Source organism: Prionailurus bengalensis, chromosome D2, assembly GCF_016509475.1.
Source record: "Prionailurus bengalensis isolate Pbe53 chromosome D2, Fcat_Pben_1.1_paternal_pri, whole genome shotgun sequence".
NCBI classification, from domain to species: Eukaryota; Metazoa; Chordata; class Mammalia; order Carnivora; family Felidae; genus Prionailurus; species Prionailurus bengalensis.
Genome location: NC_057351.1, coordinates 7261516 through 7287063, shown reverse-complemented (window position 1 = coordinate 7287063; position 25548 = coordinate 7261516). Strand labels below are relative to the sequence as shown.

Below are 25548 nucleotides of genomic sequence, written 5' to 3'. Positions count from 1 at the left end.
AAGTATGTGTGTGGTTGGGATGGAGGGGGAAAGAGTTCATAAACTTAGATGTGAAAAATCGTGTCACTCAGTAATACAAGCAGTACACAAGTAACTTTGTCACTAATTAAAATGATATATTTTTATGTCACACTACAGTTGTTGCAAATGTCAAAATATTATTATTTATAACCAACACTTAAAAATTAAGTCATTAGACTATAAGTAGATTTTACTTAGTGTGTTAACTATAATACATCAAGTATTAGGTTTTGAATATTTTCTGATTACAATCAAAACTAACATAACAATGGCTCTCTATTGACATTCTTATACCAACAAAACATTTTCTCATGGATTTAGTATGACAAGATGGGTTCCTCTTATTTCTGCAGAGTCAGGCCCTCATTCTCTAAACCACTCAACAGTTTCTAGACCAGGCTCTTTCCTTGCATGGCCAGTGCTTCATCGAGGGCTCAGGTCACTAGTATTTATTTTGAATGGTATGCTTTCCTGTGTTCATTCCTTGATACCCATTCCTATCAATGTTACCTTTTATTTACTTAAGAGTATGGAGAGAACATGTATTATATACTTGAAAATGTGCTTATTTCCCTGGGATAAAATTATTTATGAACTATGGCTCCTGCCATCAAACTAATAATGGAGTAACTGAATCAATTAGAATAAGGGTTACCTGTGAGAAACAGAAAAAAGGCGGGGGGGGGGGGGAGTGTGCGGAGGTGGAGTTCATAAACAAATATGCTACTGAATATATTAAATACACTACTTTCTCACATAAACTCCAGGATTAGCAGTCTACAGCTGGTAAGGTAGATGTTTCATAAAGGACTGGATAAAAGGATTTCATAAAAGGAATGTTCCATCATTTGTTTGGCCAATATGAGAGGCAGCCGCAAGGTCCAAGATGGTGTGCCATATTTGTAGCAGTAACAGACTGGAGAAGAGAAAGAAGAACAGGTCCCTCCTTTAAGAAATCATCACTCAACTTAAAACAACAGATCTTAAGTCGTCACATTATCATATCTAGCCAAAGGGGGAGCTGGAATTACTACGGGCACTCTGGGAAAACATGTACACAGCAAACAAGCAAGTGTTCTACTAATGAAGGAGAAGAAAAAGATGATCACTGATTTTCTCTATGGCTGTTCTCTAATTTATCTCTAATCTTTATTTTCTACTGCAAACCAAAAACAAATGACCAACATAGCAGGCATATTCATAATCCTAACTTAAAATCACTCTAAGAAGGGGTCCACAAGCAGAAGGAAACAAAAATAACTACTTTTTGGTTCTGGTGGTGGTTGTTAATAAACCTGTAGAACAATATTTGATTCTAATATTGCACATGTTCTTTTCTTTAAATATTTAAGGTGTGTGTCACTTTTTATGATACATCACTTTAACCTACTTCTTAACTAATCAAGGAAGCACCGATTCTATGACGACTTCTACTGAACTTGAATACACTACAGAAAAAAGTGTTAATGTCTCTTGTCTCTTGTTCCATCTTTATCTTCTCCATGCCTGTACCTTTCTCAGTTTGTACTTTTTCTTTAAACTGAGGCAACATTTACATACAGTGAAACAAACAGATCTTAGGTATACAATTCTACGAGTTTTGTAACAACCATCTCAATCAAGAAATAGAATGCTTCCACCACCCCAGAAAATTCCCTCATGCCCATTTATAGTCAAACCCCAGCAAGTTCCCAGGCGGCTACTAGTACCACAGATTAATTTGTCCTTGTTCTTGAACGTCATATAAATGTAATCACATGATACATAGTCTTTTGCAACTGGCTTCTTTCATCTAATCTAATGTTTTACAGATTGATTTATGTTACCTATATCGACAGTTCATTCCTTTCATTCTCAGTATGATTCCATCGTGTGACTACACCACCATTTATTTATTCATTCTCCTTTGATGGATATTTAGGACGTTTACAGTTTGGGGTTATTATGAGTAAGAACATACACATTCTTGTGCAAGAATTTTGGGGACACATGCTTTTCGTTCCTCGCATAAATAAATAATAATTAGAAGTAGAGCTGCTGGGTCATAAGGTAGACAGGGTAGACAGGTGTATGTTTAACTTATAAACTACTAAACGGTTTTCCAAAACAGTTATACCATTTTACAATCCCATCTGCATTTTAAAAGAGTTCCAGTTGCTCCAAAGTCTCATCAACATCTGGTGCTGTTTTAATCACGGTCTTTCTAATGTACATAAAATGGTATCTTACTGCGGTTTTAAATTTCCTTCTCCTCATGACTAGTGACTTTAAGCATGTTTTCATTCGTTTATTAGCCTTTTTTATACCTTCTTCTTTAAAATGTCTCTTCAAATCATGGGCTCATTCTTCTCCCCCACCCCAGTTGTATTAACTGGCTTTTTTATTTATTACTGGCTTTTATATATTCTGGGTAAAAAGTCTTTCGTCAGACACATGTACTGACATAAATATTTGCTCCTTGTCTATGACTTGCCTTTTCATTCCCTTAATAACGTGTTTTGACAATCAATGATTTTAAATTCTGATAAAATCCAATATATCAAAGTTTTCATTTGTTCTTTTGTTTAGAACTTTGTGAACTCTCTCTGAGAAATCGTTCCCTACCCCTAGAGTTCACAAAGATATTCTCTATGCTTTCTTCCAGAAGCTTTTAACTTTTTCTCAGTTTGTATTTTAATTTGGTTGAAAATTTAGAAATTTAGATAAATGCTATGGACAACTGGGATAACCAAGACAAAAACAAAATATCTGAAGGACAGTGATTATAAAATTCAGAAAACAACAATTCATCACTATCTGCCTTATCTTTTCCTCCAAGGGTTTCTTCTGAGAGAAAATGAATAAGCAGGAAATGATCTGCAAATTACAGTTTTCTCACAGAAAGCCTGTAATGTAAATGTGAGCAGAGAAAAAGGTGTTCCGGAGGATTAACAATTTATTTTCGGTTCATCCTGGGTCTGGTCATTTTAACTTCTGAATCCAAGTACATAAAGCAACACTATGTTAACAAGGACATGCACATCCTATTGCCCAAATCCAGGGAGCAGGGTTCCCACGTGGCGGCCCCGCAGGCACATTCAAGTGGTGCCTAAAGGAAGGAAAGGGCACCTACCAAAATGGTCATAATGGTCAGCCAAAGTTCTCGGGGACAGACGTGGGTTTTCCCTATTCGCTTCCAACACTTCTGCAACTATGCTGTTAAAACAGAAGCGTACACTACTTTCAAAAGAAAAGAAGAGTTGCCTGTCCCACTGTATTTTCCCAAAAGGTACAGAACGGACAAAGTTGTATCAAACTATTTCACTTCCAAAAAATGGGTCTGAGGAGCTTAGAAATCCAACTGCTTTTGAACAATCTATCTTAGTTTACATAAAATTAATATTTTCATATACTATTTTTGAATTAGAAAAAAACAGAAGTCAGGGTTTTTTTTTTTAATGTGATAACAGTCCTCCTTGAGAAATAGTTTTAATAAGATTCATGCAATTCCTGTTTATGAAGACTCATGAGGTTTCATTCATACTGAGCCTGTCTTGAGGATATTTAAAAGAAATTATTGGCGTACACAATCACAAAACCACAAATCAGATCCCAGTGAGAAACAACGAGTAACCAAACACAAACAATTTGTTAAAATGCTAGTAAATGCTCTTTAAATCCCTCCTAGAGGCATAGCCATGGAAAGCCCAATCTTTAATTTCATCAAGACACTTCTCGGGTTACTTTGGCTAGGTGTCTACAAGGTATATTCAAACCCAGTTTTTGATTCTCTTTTAAATCTCAAGTATTATTAGAGGCACAAGGGCTGAGAATTTCTGCTTCCCAATCTTGCATTTTTCTACATTCTATACAGTAAGTGCTGAGGACTAACTAAATAGCCTGAATGATTCCTTTGAGCATGTTTGGTGTTTTTTTTTTTTTTTTTGAAATCACCTTAGTTCTAGAAAATTTTCCACTGGGGTAACCTTTCATAAAATTAAATATCCCACAAAATAATACTGATTGGGTTAGTAAAATGGAAATACGCCAGAACTGGCAAACAGGCATCAAACTGGTGGCAGCCTGTTGGGGTGCAATATTAAGACTATAAAAAAACATCCAGGTTGAAAACTGGAAAAGAATATCATTACTGATTAGCAATGTTTAACCAGTAGTTGGGAAGAGAGAATAATATAAACATTTTCACTGTATCTGCCATTTCTAGAGAAAGTCAATACAAATTTATGGGTAAAATGCAATAAAAAGCATAATTTGAACATTATAAATTATTTTATAATAGCAAGGTTATTGTAACCAAATTACAGGCTTTAAATAATTTTGTTCTAAGAATCTCCTTTTCATATTGGCATTCAATATAAAGGGGTCATCTAATAAAAATTTTCTTACAGTAGCATGTATACGTTTTTGACCATTACAGAATATCTGGTACACAAATCATCCTCTTGCTATATGCAAATGTGAAACTGGGCAAAATGGATGAGGTGACTATTTGAGGCACTAAACAGAAGGCAGCACAGGCTTCTGAGGCTTCCAGAAAAACAGGAGAGCACTCCCACAACCACCGTGCTTTCAGCTGGGAGGCTCTCTTCTGATGAAGCAGAAACAACAAATGTAACAAAGATCTCACGGAGGTAAAAGGCAGAGATCTGATTAAGCTCAGGGGTGCTAAGGCAGCTAAAGTTTGTGGAACAGAATAGCACAGAAAAGGGGATGAATGGGAGAGCCTCAGAAGTCCATACGGAAATGCACCTCTGGTCCTTGGCCAAAGGTTGGCTGCAGGTGCGCAGGGTCTAAAAGCATACTAGAGAGGACACCGGAGACAGCACGGAACCAGGAGAAGGAGTTCTGGCCCAGCCAGAATGGAGAGACTTCATGTAAGCACCTCAGGTATTCAGCTGAGACCCCAGAAAGGCCACACCTTCGAAGTGAGGACCATGCCCTAAGATGAAAGACAAAACTGAAATAGGCCTGCCTTAACCAAAGGAAACCAAGGCTGACAATACCAGATTAACCGTTAATTTAAATGCCTGCCAAAGTGAAACTCAACACCCATAAAGAAAGTAACAATCCAGACTCCCTACAACATATCATTCGCAACATTCAGCATACAATTAAAATTTATTAGACATGCAAAGCAGAAAAACATGACCCACGACCAAGAGAAAAAAGCAGTCAATAGAAACCAACTCCAAGATGAACCAGACGTTGGAATTAGCAGAGATGGACTACAAAGCAGCTATTGTAAATACACACATGAATGTAAAGGAAGGTTATTACAGTAAGTAAAAGGATGAAAAGTCTCAGCAAAGATACAGAAACTATAAAAGACAGAAATTCTAGGCCTCAAAAGTACAGTATCTGGAAAGAACAATCTACTCTGTGCCCTTAGAGAAGACTAGAGACTGCAGAAGAAAGACGTGGCAGACTGCATTTCCAAGAGTGACTGTAGCACCATCCCACACACTCTTCATTAACGTACCTTTAATACTTCTCCCATCAACTGGTAAAGTCTGCGGTTCCTCCCTAGAACTTGGGCACAGCTTTGTGATTGCTGGAACTCAGAGAGTGTAGCAAAAGTGACAGTGAGTGATTTCTAAGACCAGATCATAAACATGTCACGTACGTTCACCTTGGACTCTGGATCCTCACTTTGGACACCAAGCTAACGAACATACTGCGATGAAGCACAAACTAACCTACACAGAGAGACCACTTGGAAAGGTCAAGTAGAGGGGTGTTGGCCAACAGCTCAGCTGAAGACCCAATAACAGCCAGCATTTACCAGACATGCCAGTGAAAACACCTGCAGATAATTCGGGCCCCCAATGTGTCAACTCATTTCTAGTCACCAAGTCTTCACGGCTAAAGCTCCAGATACTGTGAGGCAGAAACAAGCCATCTCCACCATGCCTCATCTGAATTCCTGACTCCCTGAATGCATGAGTAGAAGATAAATAAATGTTCTATGTCGTATTTATGTTTAGAGGTGGTTTGTTATGTATAAATGCTAACTGGAATACAAAGATAATGAACCTGACAAGAGATTAGTAGTAATTATCTAATCTGAAGAATGAAAAAAAGAAATTGAAAAAATGAACAGTTCAGTGACCTGTGGAACAATACAAAGTAATTTATCATACATGTTACTGGAGTCTCAGGACAGGTAAAAGAGAATGGAGCAGAAAAACATTTTTTACAGACATCCCAGCTGGAAATTCCCCAACAATGGTGTAAAACATCAAGTTACAGATTACAGAAGCTCACTAACCCTCTAGTAGGAGAAATAGAAAAAGAACCACTATGCATATTAGTCAAAACCAGTGAAAACCAACGATAAAGGGAAAGAAACAAAAACAGAGGACTATCAATAATGGTTGACTTCTTACCAAAGCTCATGAAATGACATCTTTAAAGTGCTGAAAGGGGAAAACAATAACAACAAAAAAAAAAACCTCAGCTCCAAATTCTATATCCGGCAAAATGCGCCTCAAAAATGATCAACAAAAGATGAGTGAAAATCTGTTGCCCTCAGGCTGAAGGGAACTAATGGGAGTACATATAAAAGATATTTATATTTATAAAAGAACATCTTTTTCTTCCCTTGCTTTGAAAGACAACTGCTTAAAGCAATCAAGTAACACTGTATTCTGGGGTTTATTACATACATAGATATAAAATATATGACAATAACCACATAAAAGAAATGGAAGGATAAGGAATTTTACTTTTGTAAGGTTCTTACATTTTAATGCTGACAATACTAACTCTAAGAGGACTATAGTAAGCTAAGAATGTGTTTTGTAATTCTTGGTGTGCAATCTCTAAAATATGTATGAGTATATAAATTTAGTACAGCTAAAGTCAACAGAATTAAGATTAAATACCTAAAGTTATTCTATTAACTTCAGAAAGGACAGGAAAAGGCGAATGAGAGAGAAGGAATGAAGGAATAAATGAATGAATAAATGAATGCTGGACAACTCAACACAAATAGAAAAATGACAGACGTAAACAAAACATTTCCATAATTATACTACATATAAATGGGCTAAATACTCCAATTAAGAAAGTCAGTGATCATAAAATAACTTCAAATTTGACCTTACAATATTTCTTTATGAAATATAGTACATACACATTTACATACACTTGCTCTACCAACTGGAGAGCACTCTACAGGCAAATGAATACAAAATGTTCAACTGCAAAGAAGATCACATAAATCAAACGCCAAATTCTATCTAGCTGCTCCAAACACTTGACCATGCCACTAAACTCATTCCAATAGAGGGGGGAAAAGAATCTGGGTTGCAAGATAAGCTTTCTTTATAGGCCTCAAAAATTCTGTTATTACTTTGGTGAAGTACTATTAGTGTGATGGTCCAGGGTCTGATCTTCTACCTTTCTGGGTAAGCCCTGATCCTGTCAGTATATTGAGTGGTGCTTTTGTTTTTTTCAGGGACAAATTCAAACTCATATCATACGACTGATATATAAATATCATAATGACCATAATGGCAATATATTAATTTCCTTGAAAAATCCAACTGCCACAGGAACAAAATTATTCACATCTTTATGGCCAGTTCAAGATCTTGCCATAAGCAGACCCACTGACAAGTGAAATTATACTGCTGCTGAATAAACATGGAATCAAACAAAAGAAGCTAGTTAAATCAATTTCTAACAAAGACATTCTGATGTTTCCATCTCCACAACAGGAATGGTCTTGCCCAAAATATCTGAAGTTCATTGGCTAAAGTTTCCTTTCCCTTAGCCATGTTTTTTCCATGTTTCAACAGCTAACCAACCCACTGATGGGCTTTATGTAGACTATATTCTAGAGAATTAAATTCAAGTCTTATTGTAAAACCTGAGAGTTAATCTGTTTCTTAAAGATGAATTGGTATATCTCTGCTTGGTGCCAATACATATTGATACTAAATTTTATATTATTAGAGCATTATTTCATTTTCAAATGCTTGGGGAACTGATAAAAATTCATCTTAGAAATATTTATTGAGTACCTCCTATGTGACAAGCTCTACTACAGATACACTGTAGTACAGACGACCACAATCATACCAAATGCTCCTAGCACTTGGAGAGAAACCCAGAAGCAAACCCTCTTTTAAGGTATCCCATTCAGAAAAGAGCCTAAGAACATTGGACAGTCCCTACTAATCCAAAAACAGATTTAAAAAACAGAAAAGTGCATATCTAAAAACAGCAAAATAATTACTTATCTGCTATATTTTTCTGTAGCTATTTGGCATCATATTTACTTCTGCTGTATTCATGTTAAATTAAAACTTGCTCTTAGAACTCTACTCATCTACAGCTGCCACTGCTACTACGAAAACAAAAACTGAGTTGTTGTTTTTCCTTTTCAACATATAAATCATCTCTGCCTTAATCCCATTAACACAGGCACGCTCCAAACATTCTAGTCCTTAACTATTTTCTCCTACTTACCTTCATGTTGTCAAACCTAAAATCAATTATACATCCAATACAAGTAAAGTATCTTGTTGAAAATCCACTCTTAACACTTGCCTGGACAGTACTGCCTTTTCCTATATTAATTACCTCAAGTTAAACAGAGAAGCAAAACTAAGAGCTTACGTCAAGGTCTATGCTCAAAAACAATAATCCCCAGTACTAAAGAAAATAAAACTAGAGGGAAAAGAAACAGTAGGGGAAGTGAACTACAACCCATTGAGAAAATTCAGAAGGCTATTAAAAATAATATATATAGTTAGTATCCAAAATCTATAACGAACTTACCAAACTTAACACCCCAAAAAACGAATAATCCAGTGAAGAAATGGGCAAAAGACATGCATAGACATTTCTCCAAAGAAGTCATCCAGATGGTCAACTGACACATGAAAAAATGCTCCACATCACTCATCATCAGGGAAATACAAATCAAAACCACAATGAGATACCACCTCACACCTGTCAGAATGGCTAAAATTAACAACACAAGAATCAACAGGTGTTGGTGAGGCTGTGGAGAAAGGGGAACACTTTTGCACTGCTTGGTGGGAATGCAAACTGGTGCAGCCACTCTGGAGAACAGTGTGGCAATTCCTGGAAAAACTAAAAATAGAACTACCTTACAATCCAGCAATTGCACTATTAGGTATTTACCCAAAGGATACAAAAACACAGATTTGAAGGGAAGCATGCACCTCAATGTTTATAGCAGAATGAAATAGCCCAACTACGGAGAGAGCCCAAATGTCCATCAACTGATGAATGGAAAAAAAAAAAAAGATGTCAGAGAGACAGATAGGGAGAGAAGACTATTACTCTACCAAAAGAATGAAAATTTGCCATTTGCAACAACGCGGATGGAGCAAGAATGAATTATGCTAAGCAAAATAAGTCAACCAGAGAAAGGCAAGTATCATGATTTCACTCCTATGTGGAGTTTAAAAAACAAAACAGATGAACATATGGGGGGCGGGGTGGAGAAGAAAGGCAAACTATAACAGACTCTTCACTACAGAGAACAAACTGAGGGCTGATGGAGGTAGGGAGGTGGGAGATGGACTAGATGAGTGATGGGTACTAAGGAGGATACTTGTGATGAGCACCGCGTGTTGTATGTAAGTGATGAATCACTGAATTCTACTCCTGAAATCAATATTGCACTGTATATTAACTAAAATTTAAACTTAAAAAAAAAAAAAAGAAAAAAAAACCCTGCCACATATTTCTTCAAAGAAGTTGTTATCACTCTGCACTTTTACCAACATGGTTGAGAGTTTCAGTTGATCTATATCCTTGCCAACCAATCAGCCCTTTAAGTTTTAGCCATCCCAGTAAATATGAAACCACACCTCACTATCTTTTAATTCTCATTTCCCTAATGACTGATTTTGAATATATTTTAATATACTTACTTATGATTTACATATCTTCTGTGTAAAGTTTATGTTCAAACCTTATGCCCTTTTCTTTATGGAGTTGTCCTCTTACAAATTTGTAAAAGCATCTTTATATCGTATTGAATTCAAGTCCTTTGTCAGGTATATGCACTGCGAGTATTTCTCCCAGACTCATTCTTTTTTGTTAATGGTGCCTTACAAAGAACAGAAATTTTTAATGTTGATAAAGTCCAATTTGTGAATTTTTTTTCATGCTTAACTTCCTGTGCACTAAGAAATCTTTGACTAAACCAAAGGTCACAAAGATTTTTTTCTCTGTTTTTACCTATTTTATAGCTTTAAATTTTACTTTTATGTTTCTATCTACAATCCATTTGTATGTAGTATGAGATTTTTGTGTATATGACAAATAGTCAAGGTTCATTTTATTTTTTATACCAACATTCAGTTGTTCCAAAGCGTTGGTTAATAGGAGTATCCACTCCCCATTGAATTATCTTGGAATCTTTCTCTAACAATGTATTTGTCAGTTTTCCTACGATTTCTATTCTGCTACATTAACCTCACAACTATTTTTTTTTCTTTTACTAACTTATTAACCTATATTATATGACCCAGCAATTCTACTCATGGATATTTTATCAAAAGAAATGAAAATAAATGTCCACAAAAGTCTTAGACATGGATGCTCAGAGCAGCTTTGCTCATAATAGACCCAAATTTAAAACAACCCAAATGTCCATCGAAGGTGAATGGGTAAGTAATCCTGTCCTATCCATACAATGGAATACTACTCAGCAATAAAAAGAAACAAATTACTGATGCAAGCAGCAACTGAGATAATTATGCTTAGAGAAAAAAGCCAGATACAAAAAAAGTACATACTATGTAACTGCATTTATATAAAATATCAATACAGGCAAAACTTAACTACAATTAAGATTTAGAAACTGCCTAGAACCAGGTTTGGGGACCTGATGGCAGAAGGGCATGTTCTAAATCTTGGCTATGGTGCTGTTTACGTGGATGTGTATACATGTCAAAACTTAAAAGTGACTACATTTCATTGCACATAAATTATACTTCAATAAAGTTGATTTTTAAAAGTAATCTGATTATAACTATGAATATGTAAAATGCAACCCACCTCAAAATATCTCAAATTTATTTTGCTTAATACCAGAGATAGCCATAGAAGGAATAACTATATCATCTCCAGGAACGAGACCTTTTTAGAATGAAAAGCAAAACGGCGCTGTCTAGAATGGCACTGTACAATAGAACTTTCCACAATGATGAAAATGTTCTGTATCTATGTCGTCCAACATGGTAGCCACTAACCACATGTAGCTATTGAGCACGTGAAAGGCGACTAGTGCAAATGAAAATCAATGTTTATTTTAATTAATTGAAATTTAAACAAATAGGGCGTCTGGGTGGCTCAGTCAGTTAAGCGTCTGACTTCAGCTCAGATCATGATCTCACAGTTCATGAGTTCAAGCTCTGCTCTTAGCACAAAGCCTGCTTCAGATCCTCTGTCTCCCGTCTCTCTACCCCTCCCCCGCTCTCTCTCAAAAATAAACAAACATTAAAAAAAATTTTTTTTAACATAAATAGCTACATGTGCCTCATGGCTACTATACTGGATAGCACAAGTCTAAAATACATGTATCTATGAAAAAATCCAGTGGAACACAATACACGTGCCTTAGTAAGGTAGAAATGGGTACATTCTTGGAATAGTGCACAAAACTGAAACAGGAAAGATACAGTACTTTACAACTGTCAAAATACTTACAGAAAAAGTATTCAACCATATGTAGTTTTCTAACAAATTCCTGACATGCTTGATTAATAAAGAAGAAAACTACAACTCTGGACACATTTTCAACCAAGAATGAGGAACAAGTTTGAGTGGAAATGCCAGGAAACAGGGAGAAAGTGTTCATATAATTTTAGAGTTCACGTCAGACAAGGAAGGAAATACTGGCATAGTTAGATATGATACAGATCAGTAAAACGGATTTCAAAAGCTTCATTTAAATAACAGGCTATGAATTCATAACTCGAAATCTAAGAGGAAAGACTACAGAGAGACTTTAAAAACTAAAATTCTGTATAAACAATTACAAACGATACTAGGTTAAAAAAGACAAATGAGAAAATAACAGAAATTATCTCAGAAAACCAATCAATAAAGCTGCAGTGAAATTTACCCATAACATTCAGATTTAAAAGGTTTAACAAGCAGGGGAAAAAAAAAAGGGAATAATCATAGATGAACACAAATAGTACATATAAAAGAACATAAAAATGGTAACGACAAAAGAAAAGGCTTGGAGTGAGGAAAATGTTTGGATCCAAAAGAATATTAAGTAAGGCAGCATGCCACAGGTTAGACAGCTATATGACACTAGAACCAGAGAAAAAGCAGAACTCCTTAAAAAAAAAAAAAAAGGTTTAAAAACCACTAAGTTCCCTTTTATTTCTACCATCTCTGTCCAAGAGAATGTAGCTGATTCAGTAACTCAAACAGTGGTGGATACATGACATTCTTCTGGATTAAAAGCATTGTCAATTTGCTGTTTAACCAAGGTGATTTCTTAAAGAATATTCTTTAACAAACAACTATCAACAAAAAAATCTTCGATATTTCATGATCGTGCATATTAGTAAAGCAGTCAGCAATCAATAATTCAAAATAGAGTAACCCATCAAGCTCTATAATAACTTCATCTGAATCTTGCAGTTATCAAATTCAAGACAAGCAGAGGCAGGGCATCATAAAACTGAACAAAGAGAACTAACTTCCTTGTTTTCTGAAGAGTTCACCAAAATCATTTAGGAAAAAATTTTTTTTAAAAAGTTGAAGATGGAGTCAGCACTCATGTACAGATCAAAGGAAAACATTACGTATGACCAATAAACACAAAGTGGCTTTATGTCACAATTAAAGAAATGCAATCAAAAATCAAATTACAACAAACTGCAAAAAGTTGATAAGTTTAAAGTCTGCCAAGGCTGTGGGAGGGAGGAAACACTCTCATGCGTGTGGGTGGGATATAAAATGATACTGTTTTTGAGGGTGAAAGTTTAATCCATGGACCCACTGGTCGCAGCAACTCCACTGCTAGGAATTTACCTTAAGTACTTGGAAAAGGACACCAAGATACATGTGTGAAAATGTTTCCTAGAGTACTGTTTTCAATCGTGATAAACCAGAAATAACCTAAATGTCCATCAGAGGGGACTATTTATGATGGAATGAACATAAAATGGAATAAAGGACAACCAATAAAAAGATGTTTCACCTCCGTGCCAGTATGGAAAATTCCTAAGTACGTTCAATGAGAAAAAGCAAAATGCAGAAGAGTATGCAGTATGTTCCCATCTGGGTTTTTTGTAAAAAGTAGGTCTGAGATGAAAACAATTCTTTAAAGAATGACTGCAAGTTCTAGTTGCAAACAGAGTCTGAAGACAGGAGGTGCAAAGTAGGAGAAATCGGTAGGAGACAGTAGTCTTCTTGAGGCTGCTCTGCACCCAAACCCATTTCGGTTTGGAGACAATTTCAAAAGGTGAGAAGCAAATACTCCCCTTCCCCATCTTTCTCCTCATGGGAGCAAGGCCGAGACCAGTTAGGTCCTCCTGCTCTGGACACTGACTCCCAGGGGTAAAAGCAGGGTGCAGAGGAGTCCGGTCATGGAGAGAGATCTCCAGCAGAGTGGAAAGGTAATGAGCACAGTCACCAATATCCAGTCAAGGCAGCAGTGTGGGACACTGGGACAGCACTGGGACAGCAAGTGTCCAATAGCAGTCAGCGTCCTAAGCAGAGACTGCCCTTATCATAAGCTGGTGACATGCCTTATTTCCCTTGGCTTCTGCCAATCTTCCCAGCTCAGGGCTCTGAGCCGTGAGCTATGAGCTATCTAACATTTTGCAAGTAATTATTTTCTGATTAAGTTATTTAGAGCTATTTTCCATCCTGTGCAACCAAGAACCCTGACCCTGTTCATCTACAGGATTTTCCTTTTTTTTTTTTTTTTTTTTTTTTTTTTGATTGAGGGTTGGTAAAATACTTTTTGTGCTCCCTTTAATATGTGAACTTTACAATTTCTTATCTAGCATTTGAGCAACAGGGAGACTGGCAGGAGAATAAACAATCTATTTAAAAGAAAATATCACAGCATTTTTAAAAAGGGGGGAGGGTAAGTTCTCTCAAAGAACTTGAATATTACTTAGGAAAACATTCACCATGGCTGCCCCTCCCACTTCCTCCTCTCTCCTCCCAAGGATTTCATGCCCACAATTGGCTCATTGCCTTATAAATTTGATACAATGGAAAAGCGGAAAAAAAGCAAGAAAACAGCACTTTCCAAAGGGAAATGGGAAAATTTAACTGGAGATACTTGGAAAGTAGGTTAAAAACTTAGACAAGAGCAAAGAGGTAATATCCTCAAGACGTGGAAAATCTAGAATATAAATCTTTCTAAGACAACTATACCTTACTTCAAATAATTTCAATATATAAAAATCTGAATTCACTAAAGACAGCTGTGAGAACAAACAGTCTTTGTCTTTTTTAGAAGTCTTTTCTTTCCTCAAAGAATTCCTATGAAATAGTCCTAAGTAAGCTGCCAAAGTGCATTTTAAAACTATTTTTGTCAAGATAATATATAAACATGTATTTCAAAAGACAGACAAAAACATGTAATAAAAAACTAGTTGAGGGAAGATGGCAGAATAGGAACCCCAGGAAACCCATCTCCCCACCTAGACAAATACTCTACTGGCATAATCGGACTGATGTAACTATTGTGGAACCCTGGAGTCTAGTCAAAAGCTTGCATCGTCCAGATGAAGGCTTAGACCGTAAATCATAGTTAATTTCAGCCCGTTTCAACTCAGTATGGCAGCAGCTATTCACCCCCAGTGCCCCTCACCTCCCAGGAGCACAGCCTGCACCAGCTCATGGGACCTTGTCCTCCAAATATCAGAGATCTGTGTTCTTATCATTGACTTCTGCTTATGATAACAGACATGCAGACACAGAAGCAGGCCACCCCGGCTGAAATCCCCACTGATGGAAAAGGCTTCCAGGGGATTTAAAGATCCAGGGGCCTTTTTTTTTTTTTTCCTCCTTTTATCCCCCTTTTTCCTCTTTTGGGAGTCAGGCATTTAAGACATGACACCCATGTCTGTGTGAATGCAAGTTTTCAACTCTTTTGAGTAACTACTCATAGGGATGCATTTGCTTGATGTTATGGAGTATGTTTAGTTTTGTAAGAAACTACCATCTTCCAAAGTGGCCATTCCATTTCGCATGTTGTGGGTTTTTCATATACTGCCATATTGCATAGTAGGAGAGTTTCTATATGCACATACTGGATGATTTCACCTATATGACATTCTAGAAAAGTCAAAAGTATGAAGACAGTAAAAATATCAGCATCTGCCAGAGGCCAGGGGGCAGGGAGGATGGAGAGGGATGAATTGGCAGAATACAGACTACTTTTAGAGCAATGGAAGTACTCTGTATATTACTATAATGATGGACACATGTCATTAAAATGTGTCCAAACCCAGGGGCGCTTGGGCAGCCCAGTCAGTTGAGAGTCTGACTCTTGATTTCATCTCAGGTAATGATCTCAGGTAATGATCTTACGGTTCATGGGACTGAGCCCCATGTTGGGCTCTCCTTCATTATTAATGCCCTCTACCAGAGTGGTATATGGTAAAACCTTGGTTTGCGAGCATAACTCATTCCGCAAACACACTTCTAATCCCAAGTACTTGTATATCAAAGCAAATTTCCCCATAAGAAATAAAGGAAACTCAGATGATTGTTCCACAACCCAAAAACATTCATATAAAAATGATTACAATATTGTAATATAATACAAAATAATAAAGAAAATACAAAGCATAAGGAAAAATAAATTAACCTGTACTTCCCTTTGATAACCTTCATGGCTGGGTTGAGGGAGACAGGAGAGAGGAGGGTTACTGTGTAGGACAACTTTCACTATCACCAACGGAATCACTGCTATCTGTCGACTCAAAGGAATCTTTTTCTGCACGGGGCCATTGTATACGCTCACGTGGATGCTGACCACAGTGCAGAATTAATAAACTCTTGTCATAGACTGTATTTCATGTAACTGGCATAAGGCAGCAGAGGAAAGGGTCTCTATCTGCAGGCAGCCTGACCTAGAATGAAGCAAAGCATTCCTAAGCTCACTCTTGTGGGGAAAAGCAAAGGACCGTCCACAGGTGCTTTGAAGTGACAAAAATACACCAGTGCCAGTTGTGGGCACCTTCCAACGTCCTGAAAAATCACTGATTTCTGCCAAACACCACGGCTTGAGACAGAGCATCTGAGCACGGGAAATCATCACCTACAATCCCAGAGAGAAAGAGATAGATAGATAGATAGATAGATAGATAGATAGATAGATAGATAGATAGATATATATATATAGAGAGAGAGAGAGAGAGAGAGAGAGGGAGAGAGACAGAAGAACCATTGGCTCAGTTGTGATCATGTGACATTTGGCTTCACATACTATTCGTATTTCATGACATCGCTCGTTTATCCAGTTAAACTTTATTAGAAATGTTTGCTCATCTTGTGAAACACTCGCAGAACAAGTTACTCACAACCCAAGGTTTTACTCACAACCCAAGGTTTTACTGTATTTGTTATAATTAGTTTATCTATACTGACACATCATTATCATACAGAAAGTCCATGATTTACATTAGGGTTCACTCTTGGTATGCATCCTGTGGTTTTGGACAAAAAAAAATTTTTTTTAAATTTTTTTAATGTTTATTTATTTTTGAGAGAGAGACACAGACAGAGCGCAAGTGGGAAGGGGCATAGAGAGAGGGGGACACAGAATCCAAAGCAGACTCCAGGCTCTGAGCTGTCAGCACAGAGCCCGATGTGGGGCTCGAACCCACAAACCATGAGATCATGACCTGAGCTGAAGTCAGACGCTCAACCAACTGAGCCACTCAGGTGCCCCTGGACAAAATTTTTTTAATGTTGAGAGAGAGAGAGAGAGAGAGAGAGAGAGAGAGAGAGAGAAAGGGAGGGGCAGACAGAGAGGGAGGGAGAGAATTCCCAAGTAGGCTCCACGTGTTCTGCCCCTCCTTCACTCAGGCTGTCTCTCTTTCTCTCTCAAAGTAAATATACTTAAAAAAACTGGTGAAGGAGACTATACACGTGTGAGGGCAGGCAGGATATGGGAATCTTCTCTACCTTCTGCTGAATGTAGCTATGAATGAAAAGTGGCTCTAAAAAATAAAATCTCTTAAAAAAAATCCACACCCAACTAGTATGATATGCGATGGTAAAAGACAAAAATTTTCCTCTAAGGTCAGAAACAAGACAGACAGGAAGTCTGCTTTTGCCACTTCTATCCAAAAAGGCATCCGTATTGGAAAGGAAGAAATGAAGTTACCTGTTTGTAGATGACATGTTCTTATATGTAGGAAACCTTAAAGATTCCACAAAAAATTGTTAGAATTAACAAATTAAGTAAAGTAACAGCATACAAAATTCAAATTCAAATATCTGTTGCATTTCTGTACACTAACAATGAACAGTCCAAAATGGAAAATTCCATTTACAATAGCATTGAAAAAGAGTATCTATAAATGAACTTAATCAAGGTGATACACAAAGAAAACTACAAAACACTGTTGAAAAAAATTAAAGACCTAAATAAATGGACAGACATCCCACATTCGTAGATCAGGACTTGATATTGTTAAGATTTCAACACAATCTACAGATTAATGTGATTCCTATCAAAATCCCAAAAACTTTTTTTTGGGGGGGGGGGCAGAAGTAGAAAATTCCATCCCCAAATTCATATAGAGTCTCAAAGAACCCTCCAAGGCCAAAACAATCCTGAAATAGAAGAACAAAATTGTAGGACTCACAATTCCTGACTTCAAATTTACTACAAAGCTACAAAGTGTGGTACTGACACGAAAACAGACATATGCCAGTGAACTAGAACAGAGACCAGAAATAAATTCTTGGATATATGGGCAACTAATTTTTTGACAAGTGTGCCAAGACCATTCAGTAGAAAAAGGACAGTCTTTTCAACAAATGGTGCTGGGAAAGGTGGATATCCTCATGTAAAAGCATTAAGTTGGACCCTTATTTTACACCATACACAAAAATTACTCAAAATGGATTAATGACCTAAAAAAAGGCCTAACACTCTAAACTCTTAAAAAGGAAACATGAGAGAAAAGCTTTAGGATACCAGTTTAGCAATGATTTCTTGGATGTGTCACCAAAGACACAGTCAACAAAAAGATAGCTAAATTGGACTGTATCAACTTTTGAACATTTTATGCATCAAAGGACACTATCAACAAAGCAAAAAAGCAACCCATAGAATGGGAGAAAATATTTGCAAATCACCTGATTATACCCAGGATACATAAAGAACTACTAGAACTCAACAACAAAAAAATAAAGCATTTGGGGCGCCTGGGTGGCGCAGTCGGTTAAGCGTCCGACTTCAGCCAGGTCACGATCTCACGGTCTGTGAGTTCGAGCCCCGCGTCGGGCTCTGGGCTGATGGCTCAGAGCCTGGAGCCTGTTTCCGATTCTGTGTCTCCCTCTCTCTCTGCCCCTCCCCCGTTCATGCTCTGTCTCTCTCTGTCCCAAAAATAAATAAACGTTGGAAAAAAACAATTAAAAAAAAATAAAAATAAAAAAAAATAAATAAAGCATTCAATTTACAAATAGGCAAAAAACGTAGACATTTCTCCAAAGAAGATATTCAGTCAATAAGCACATGAAAAGATGTTCAATGCAAATCAAAACCACACTAAGATATCACCTTACAACCATCAACATGTCTAGAATCCAAAAGAAACAAGGGCTAGCAAGGATGTGGAGAAAAAGGAACCCTTATGCATTGTTGGTAGGAATAGGAGTATGTGGAATATGAATTCCACAGTGCAGCCACTGTGGAAAACAGTATGGAGGTTCTTCAAAAAATTCAAAAGAGGGGACACCTAGGTGGCTCAGTCGGTTAAGCATCTGACCAAGCCCCACACTGGGCTCCGCACTGAGCATGGAGCCTGCTTCGGATTCTCTCTCTCCCTCTCTCTGCCCCTCCCCTGTGCACACGTACGTGCTCTCTCTGTCTCTCTCTCAAAATAAACATCTTTAAAAAGTTAAAAATAGAAATACCATATGATCCAGTAATTCCACTCCTGGATACCTAGCCCAAGAAAACTAAAACATTAATTCAAAATGACACATGCACCCCTATGTTTACTGCAGCATTATTTATAATATCCAAGTGTCCACTGAGAAATGAATAAAGACATCATACACACAAACATAATGGAATATTACTCAGCCATTAAAAAAAGTAGATCTTGCCATTTGTGACAACATGGATGGACCTAGACGGTATTATGTTAAGTTACAGACGTCAGTCGGAGAAAGACAAACACCATATGATTTCACTCATATATATAAATCTGGAAAACAAAACAAATGAATACACAAACAAAAAGCGGAAACAGACCTGTAAATACAGAGAACAAACTGATAGTTGCTAGAGGGAAGCGGGTAGGGGTACGGACAAAACGGGTGAAGGCAAGTGGGAGATATGGGCTTCCAGTTATGGAATGAGCCAGGGGTGAAAAGGTACAGCGTGGGGAACAGAGTCAATGGCAGTGTAACAGTGCCGTGTGGTGACAGACAGTAGTTCCACTTGTGGTGAGCATCACATAAGGCACAGAATTGTCCAGTCTCCATGTTGTACACCTGAAACTAATATAACACGTATGTTAACTATATGCCTCCTTTAAAAAAATGTATCACTTAGCAAATATACACAAAATTGCATGCCCCAAAGATCAAAAACAACTGGACATTTTCTGGAACCTGTGCTATACTTGTCTAGGCTCAAACTGAAAAAGAAAAAAATTTTTAATGTTTATTTTTGAGACAGAGAGAGACAGAGCATGAGAGGGGAAGAGGCAGAGAGAGAGGGGGACACAGAATCGGAAGCAGGCTCCAGGCTCTGAGCCATCAGCAAAGAGCCTGATGCGGGGCTGGAACTCGTCAACTGCGAGATCGTGACCTGAGGTGAGGTCGGACACTCAACCGACTGAGTCACCGAGACGCCCCTAGACTCAAATTTAAAAGAGGAACAGAGGGAGGAGGAGATGGAAGGCCTCCCATTAGGTGGCAAAAATGTAATACTCAATCTACTAGATGCTTAAATAGGCCTTCCAAGAAGGGAGATCATAAGCCTCAAATTTAGACTTTGGAAGTTGTCTCAAGATAATTATATAGCCATTGTACGCATGCATGCTGAAAGTATTGATGCATTCAATGTGCACATTTTAAGTACCTCTGTTTCTAAGATCCTTTTAGCATTTCTTCATTTTTTAAAACACCAGGCCTCCTGGTTAACAAGATTTCCCAGAGCTCTGGTTCCTAGCAAATGAAGAAATTACCAGCTGTCATACCCCAAAACTAAGAAGAATGGGAAAATCTTGGTAAGATTCTAGCTAAAATAAGGGTTCTTTTATGTTTCATCCCCTCCCTCTGACTTTGAAAGAAGGGGTTTGCAGGAGAGGTCAGTTACCAAGGGGAAGGGAAGTTTCTCAGGTCTCTGCTTCCGTAGCTGAGATGTGTGATTTCTCCAAGTTACAGTGGTTTAAAATAACGCCCGGGGGGGGGGGGGGGGGGGCACCTGGGTGGCTCAGTCGGTTGAGTGTCTGACTTCAGCTCAGGTCATGATCTCACATTTGGTAGGTTAGCGCCCCGCATCGGGCTCTGTGCTGACAGCTCGGAGCCTGGAACCTGCTTCGGATTCTGTGTCTCCCCTTCTCTGCCCCTCCTCCACTCACACTCTGTCTCTCTCTCTCTTAAAAATAACTAAACATTAAAAAAAAATTAAAAAATAAACAAAAGATAAAGATAGGGAAGAAAAAAAATCCACAATGAGATACTACTTCACACCCATTAAGGTGGCTCTTAAAAAAAAAAATTTTTTTTAAAGCCCAGAAAATAGTAAATGTTGAGGATGTAGAGAAATTGGAACACTTACACTTGCTGGTAGGAATGAAAAATGATACAGCCACTGTAGAAAACAATACAGCAGTTTCTCAAAAAATTAAACACAGAATTACCATTTGGCCCAGCCATTCCATTTCTGGGTGTACAACCAAACGAACTGAAAGCAGGGACTTGAACAGATACTGGTACACCTATGTTCACACCAGCATTATTTACAATAGTCAAAAGGCAGAAGCAACCCAAAAGTCCATCAGTGGATGAACAGATAAACAGAATGTGGTATATACATATAATGGAAGAGAATCCTGACACAGGCCAGAACAGGAATGAACCTTGAAGACGTTATGCTAAGTGAAGTCACATGCTATGTCACACTAAGTCAGTCACAAAAAGACAAATTGCCTGACTCCACTTAACATAAGGTACCCCGAATAAATACCAAAGACAGAAAGTAGAACAGTGGTTGCCAGGCTGAGAGTAGGGACACTGGGGAGTTCCTAATTAATGGGTACAAGGTTTCAGTGTGGTGATAAAAAAAAGTCTGAGATGGATACTGGTGATGGTTGCCCGATGTGAATGTTCCTAATGCCACTAGTATACTTAGAAATGGTCAAAATGGTAAATTGCATTGTACGTATTTTATAGATATATATATGTGTATATAAAATTTTACAATAAAAAAAAAATTCATCTCCAGCTCTATTCATCCATCTGTTCCTGGGTCTTCTCCAAAAGTAACCATCCTCAACTATCATATCCTTTTTCCTGGTATTTAATTCGGCATTTCTCTATAATATACATACCACTGCTTCTTACAGGCTTATCAATTACCTGCCCATCTTCTGCCATGGTAGATGAAGCTTACAAAACCAGAAGCACCTCCACATTTCACTTCTCTGAATCCCTACCTTCAATGGCAATATGACAATTTGTGGTTAAGAAGCCAATCGGCAGATGTTAACATTTGCTTCCTAACCTAATTCACTATATTTCTAAGAATCTATCACGTTTTCCCAAAACATTTCAGTATCCATTTATCAGTTCTACTTCTTATTTTCTTCTTTGATGCCCTCTTTCATACTGCTCACCCAGAACTAGCTGCTCTTCAGCCGGTGGCACAGGTGTCATCCCTGGGCTTTCCTCTGCTGCTTCGGAGTTGGAGCCTCAATTTACCAAAGCCCCTTTCTCTTCTTTCATGGCTTATTCTCTTGTTTTGTTAGAACACACCGTCTAATAATTTTCTAAGAAATGTTGCATGGATACAAGTTTTTGCTGTTGTTCTCGAATGGCTTTCTTTCTTCCTCTTGCACTTTGGCTGGTGGCTTGGCTGGATACAGAACTCTATGCTGAACGCAAACGTGACACACTGTACCTCCATCTTCCATCATTAATTCTTCCTGCTGAGAAGCTGGACGTCATGTATATTCCTAATCCCTCCTACATGACCCTGAAAGCTTTTGAGACATTCTCATTATTTCTGGCATCATTAAAGAAATTTCAGGGGTGCCTACGTGGCTCAGCCAGTTGAGCGTCCGACACTTGATTTTGGCTCGGGTCATGATCCCCAGGGTCGTTGAGAGGGAGCCCTGTGTCAGGCTCTGTGCTTATGGGAAAGAGCCTGCTTGAGATTCTCTGTCTCTCCTTCTCTCTGCCCCTCCCCCCAGGCACATGCTCTCTCAAAATAAATAAATAAACATTAAAAAAAAAGAAATTTCATAATAATTGCCTGGTATAGGCCTGTTTTCATTCATTGGGCTTGGCAGGATATAGCTTTTTTCAATCTGGAAACTCAAATCCTAAATAAATTTTCTGGTGTTTACCTATACATGGTATATAACCTCTGGTGTACACATGTATAGGATAAAACATTTTGTTCTCTGACATACAGGATCATATGCTATCAGCTTTGGAATCTGACAGACTGGACTCAACCCTTAGCCTCACTACTTAACCAGCTCTGGTACTTGGGGAAGCTAACTTCTTTAACACCATATATGAAATGGGGACTTATTAAAAACTGTAGTTTTTTGGGGCGCCTGGGTGGCGCAGTCGGTTAAGCGTCCGACTTCAGCCAGGTCACGATCTCGCGGTCCGGGAGTTCGAGCCCTGCGTCGGGCTCTGGGCTGATGGCTCAGAGCCTGGAGCCTGTTTCCAATTCTGTGTCTCCCTCTCTCTCTGCCCCTCCCCCATTCATACTCTGTCTCTCTCTGTCCCAAAAATAAATAAACGTTGAAAAAAAAAAATTAAAAAAACTGTAGTTTTTTAATAAGATGACACGTGTCACCTGGGTGACTCAGTTGGTTAAGCGCTGACTCTTGATTTCAGCTTGATTTTGGTTTGTGAGATCAAGCCCCGCATGGGGCTCTGTGCTGACAACGCAGAACCTGCTTGGGATTCTCTCTCTCTCTCTCTCTCTCTCTCTGCACCTCCCCTGCCCTCTCTCTCCTTCAAAATAAATAAGTAAAATAAAATAAAATAAAATAAAATATGACACATGTAAACTGTACAAAAGCAACATACGTATGTAAATAAATGTAAAATGCATGTTACCTATTATTAAAATATCAAAAACTGAATTGGTGCAGATACTATAAACACTGTCAAATCTGTCAAGACTGCCATTTTAAGAAAATAAGACCAACAAAAGAAGTGGGAGGCAGCCAATGGGTAGAGCTTTTTCTTTTGGGGTGATAAAAATGTTTTGGAACTTCAAAGAGGTGGTGGTTACATAACATTGTGAAAGTACCAAATGTCACTGAAGTGTACACTTTAAAATGATTAATTTTATGTTATGTAATTTTCACCTCAATAAAGAAAAAAAAAGGAAGCAGGGAAAAGAAAGGCAATACAAGGAAGAAGTCAAAAGTTGTTGAAAAGGGAGAATGGAATTGATATTCTCTAAATTATTTCGAAGCTTTCCTCTATATAATCTCTTTTTAATTTTTTAACTGAATAACCAATAATGATAATGTTGGGATGACAAACACTTCCTTTTCAATGGAATATCAACACATAATTAAGGTTGATTGAGAGATCAACATATAATTATAAGAATATGTGACGTTTCTTCAGGGAGAAAATGTATAAAAGAGGAAAGCTGGAAGCTGCACCTGAATCTGTAATACAGCCGCATATATATATACGGATAAAAAGGCTGAGAGTATAGAACACAATGAATAAAGTCTTTTTTTTAAAAAAAAAAAAAAAGAAAATCACTATATATCAGAAGACTAAGCTCAAAGCATTTCCTTACAATAAATATGGGAACCCACCCACATCTAACATCGTTCCAATAAAACGGGAAGCAAATTACTTCCTACTGATTTCAGACTAAGGGGAAATATTGTTCTATGCATCTTTTTTCATTTTCAACACTTCCCAAATTATGCTCCAAGGAACACTGTTTAGAAGACATTATTTAACATATTAAAAGAAAAGAAAGAGAGAAGGGGGAAGGAAGGGAAGGGAAGAGAAAGAAAAAACAGGAAAAGAAAAGCAGCATATTCAAATTTCACTCTTGGGAGAGTTACAAGGCATAGTAGTATATTAAAGGTTCTGCAGTAAGAAAGCCAGTTCACGACTCTATTAAACCTACATTTGTCTGATTTATTAAGTACAGAACAGTTCTTAAGCTATGTCTGTTAAACACATAATTCATCACTTTGTTAAAGACTGCTCAGATTTATACCAGATAACATATAAATTAGGGTAACTTCAATATTAGCCCCAGGGATGAGATTACCACACAATAATCAATTATCTGAATAAAACATTGTTTCAAATTACCAGCAGTTCAGAGCAAGATCTTAGGGGCAATAAAGGAGGAGGAGAGAAGGTGGTTAATAAGAAGAAGAGAAAACAATCTGGGAAGAGTTCAGCTCTTCAACTTTCTTTTTGAGATGTCGTTGTCCTACCCTGTCAATTCTGATCGCTTATTAAACAAAACATTTGCAGTTAAGATAGTTAAAAATTTCAGCTTTGTTCACTTCTCCCCGACTTTTTTTTTTTTGCATCAATTCCTGATCCCAGGAGGTAACCTCAAAAGAAGTTAAATATTTGTCACTTGAGTACCTCAAATATAAAATTCCACGTTGCCATTAACAAACCATATCCCCCACAGTTAAATACTGCATAATTTAAGTAAAGGCATTTGCAATGTGAGTTTCTTTTACTCAAAGCAAAGATGTTCAACACCAACAAAGTATGAACCTGGCATAGTGTTTCTCCTTTGGGGAGAAATCATAGAAAACACATGGAATGAGAGGGCAAAGGAAATCCAACTGGAAATGTTTGTTGAGAGAAAATTTACAAGAATAAAGACACATTTTTCACTGAGACATTATCATCTTTGAGCCAAAAAGGAATCACTACTGATTATTACTACTGTGTCCAATACCGTGGGAACCAAACAAGAAAATCAATCATTTAGGTACTAGAGACAGCCATTCCCCCTTGGAGAAGTTAATCCTAACAGACCAATTACTTGGAAGTTACTTATTTTTATTTTATTTCACAGGAAAAACCAGAACTATCTTCCTGGTCACTGTTCATCCT

At 37.5% G+C, this 25548-nt stretch overlaps 1 protein-coding gene across 3 annotated transcripts in view; it reads right to left on the bottom strand.

Moving 5' to 3' along the window:
* PTEN (phosphatase and tensin homolog) overlaps positions 1-25548 on the bottom strand; it is a 93875-nt gene that overhangs the window by 39061 nt on the left and 29266 nt on the right. The window contains exon 1 of one of the 3 annotated variants that reach the window (XM_043598002.1): positions 778-861. The exons of the other annotated variants lie outside the window; for them this stretch is intronic. Within the exon in view, the coding sequence (XP_043453937.1) occupies positions 778-779 (2 nt within the window). The 5' untranslated portion in view covers positions 780-861. Of the gene's footprint in view, positions 1-777; positions 862-25548 lie in introns of those variants that run through there. 3 annotated transcript variants of the gene reach the window in all.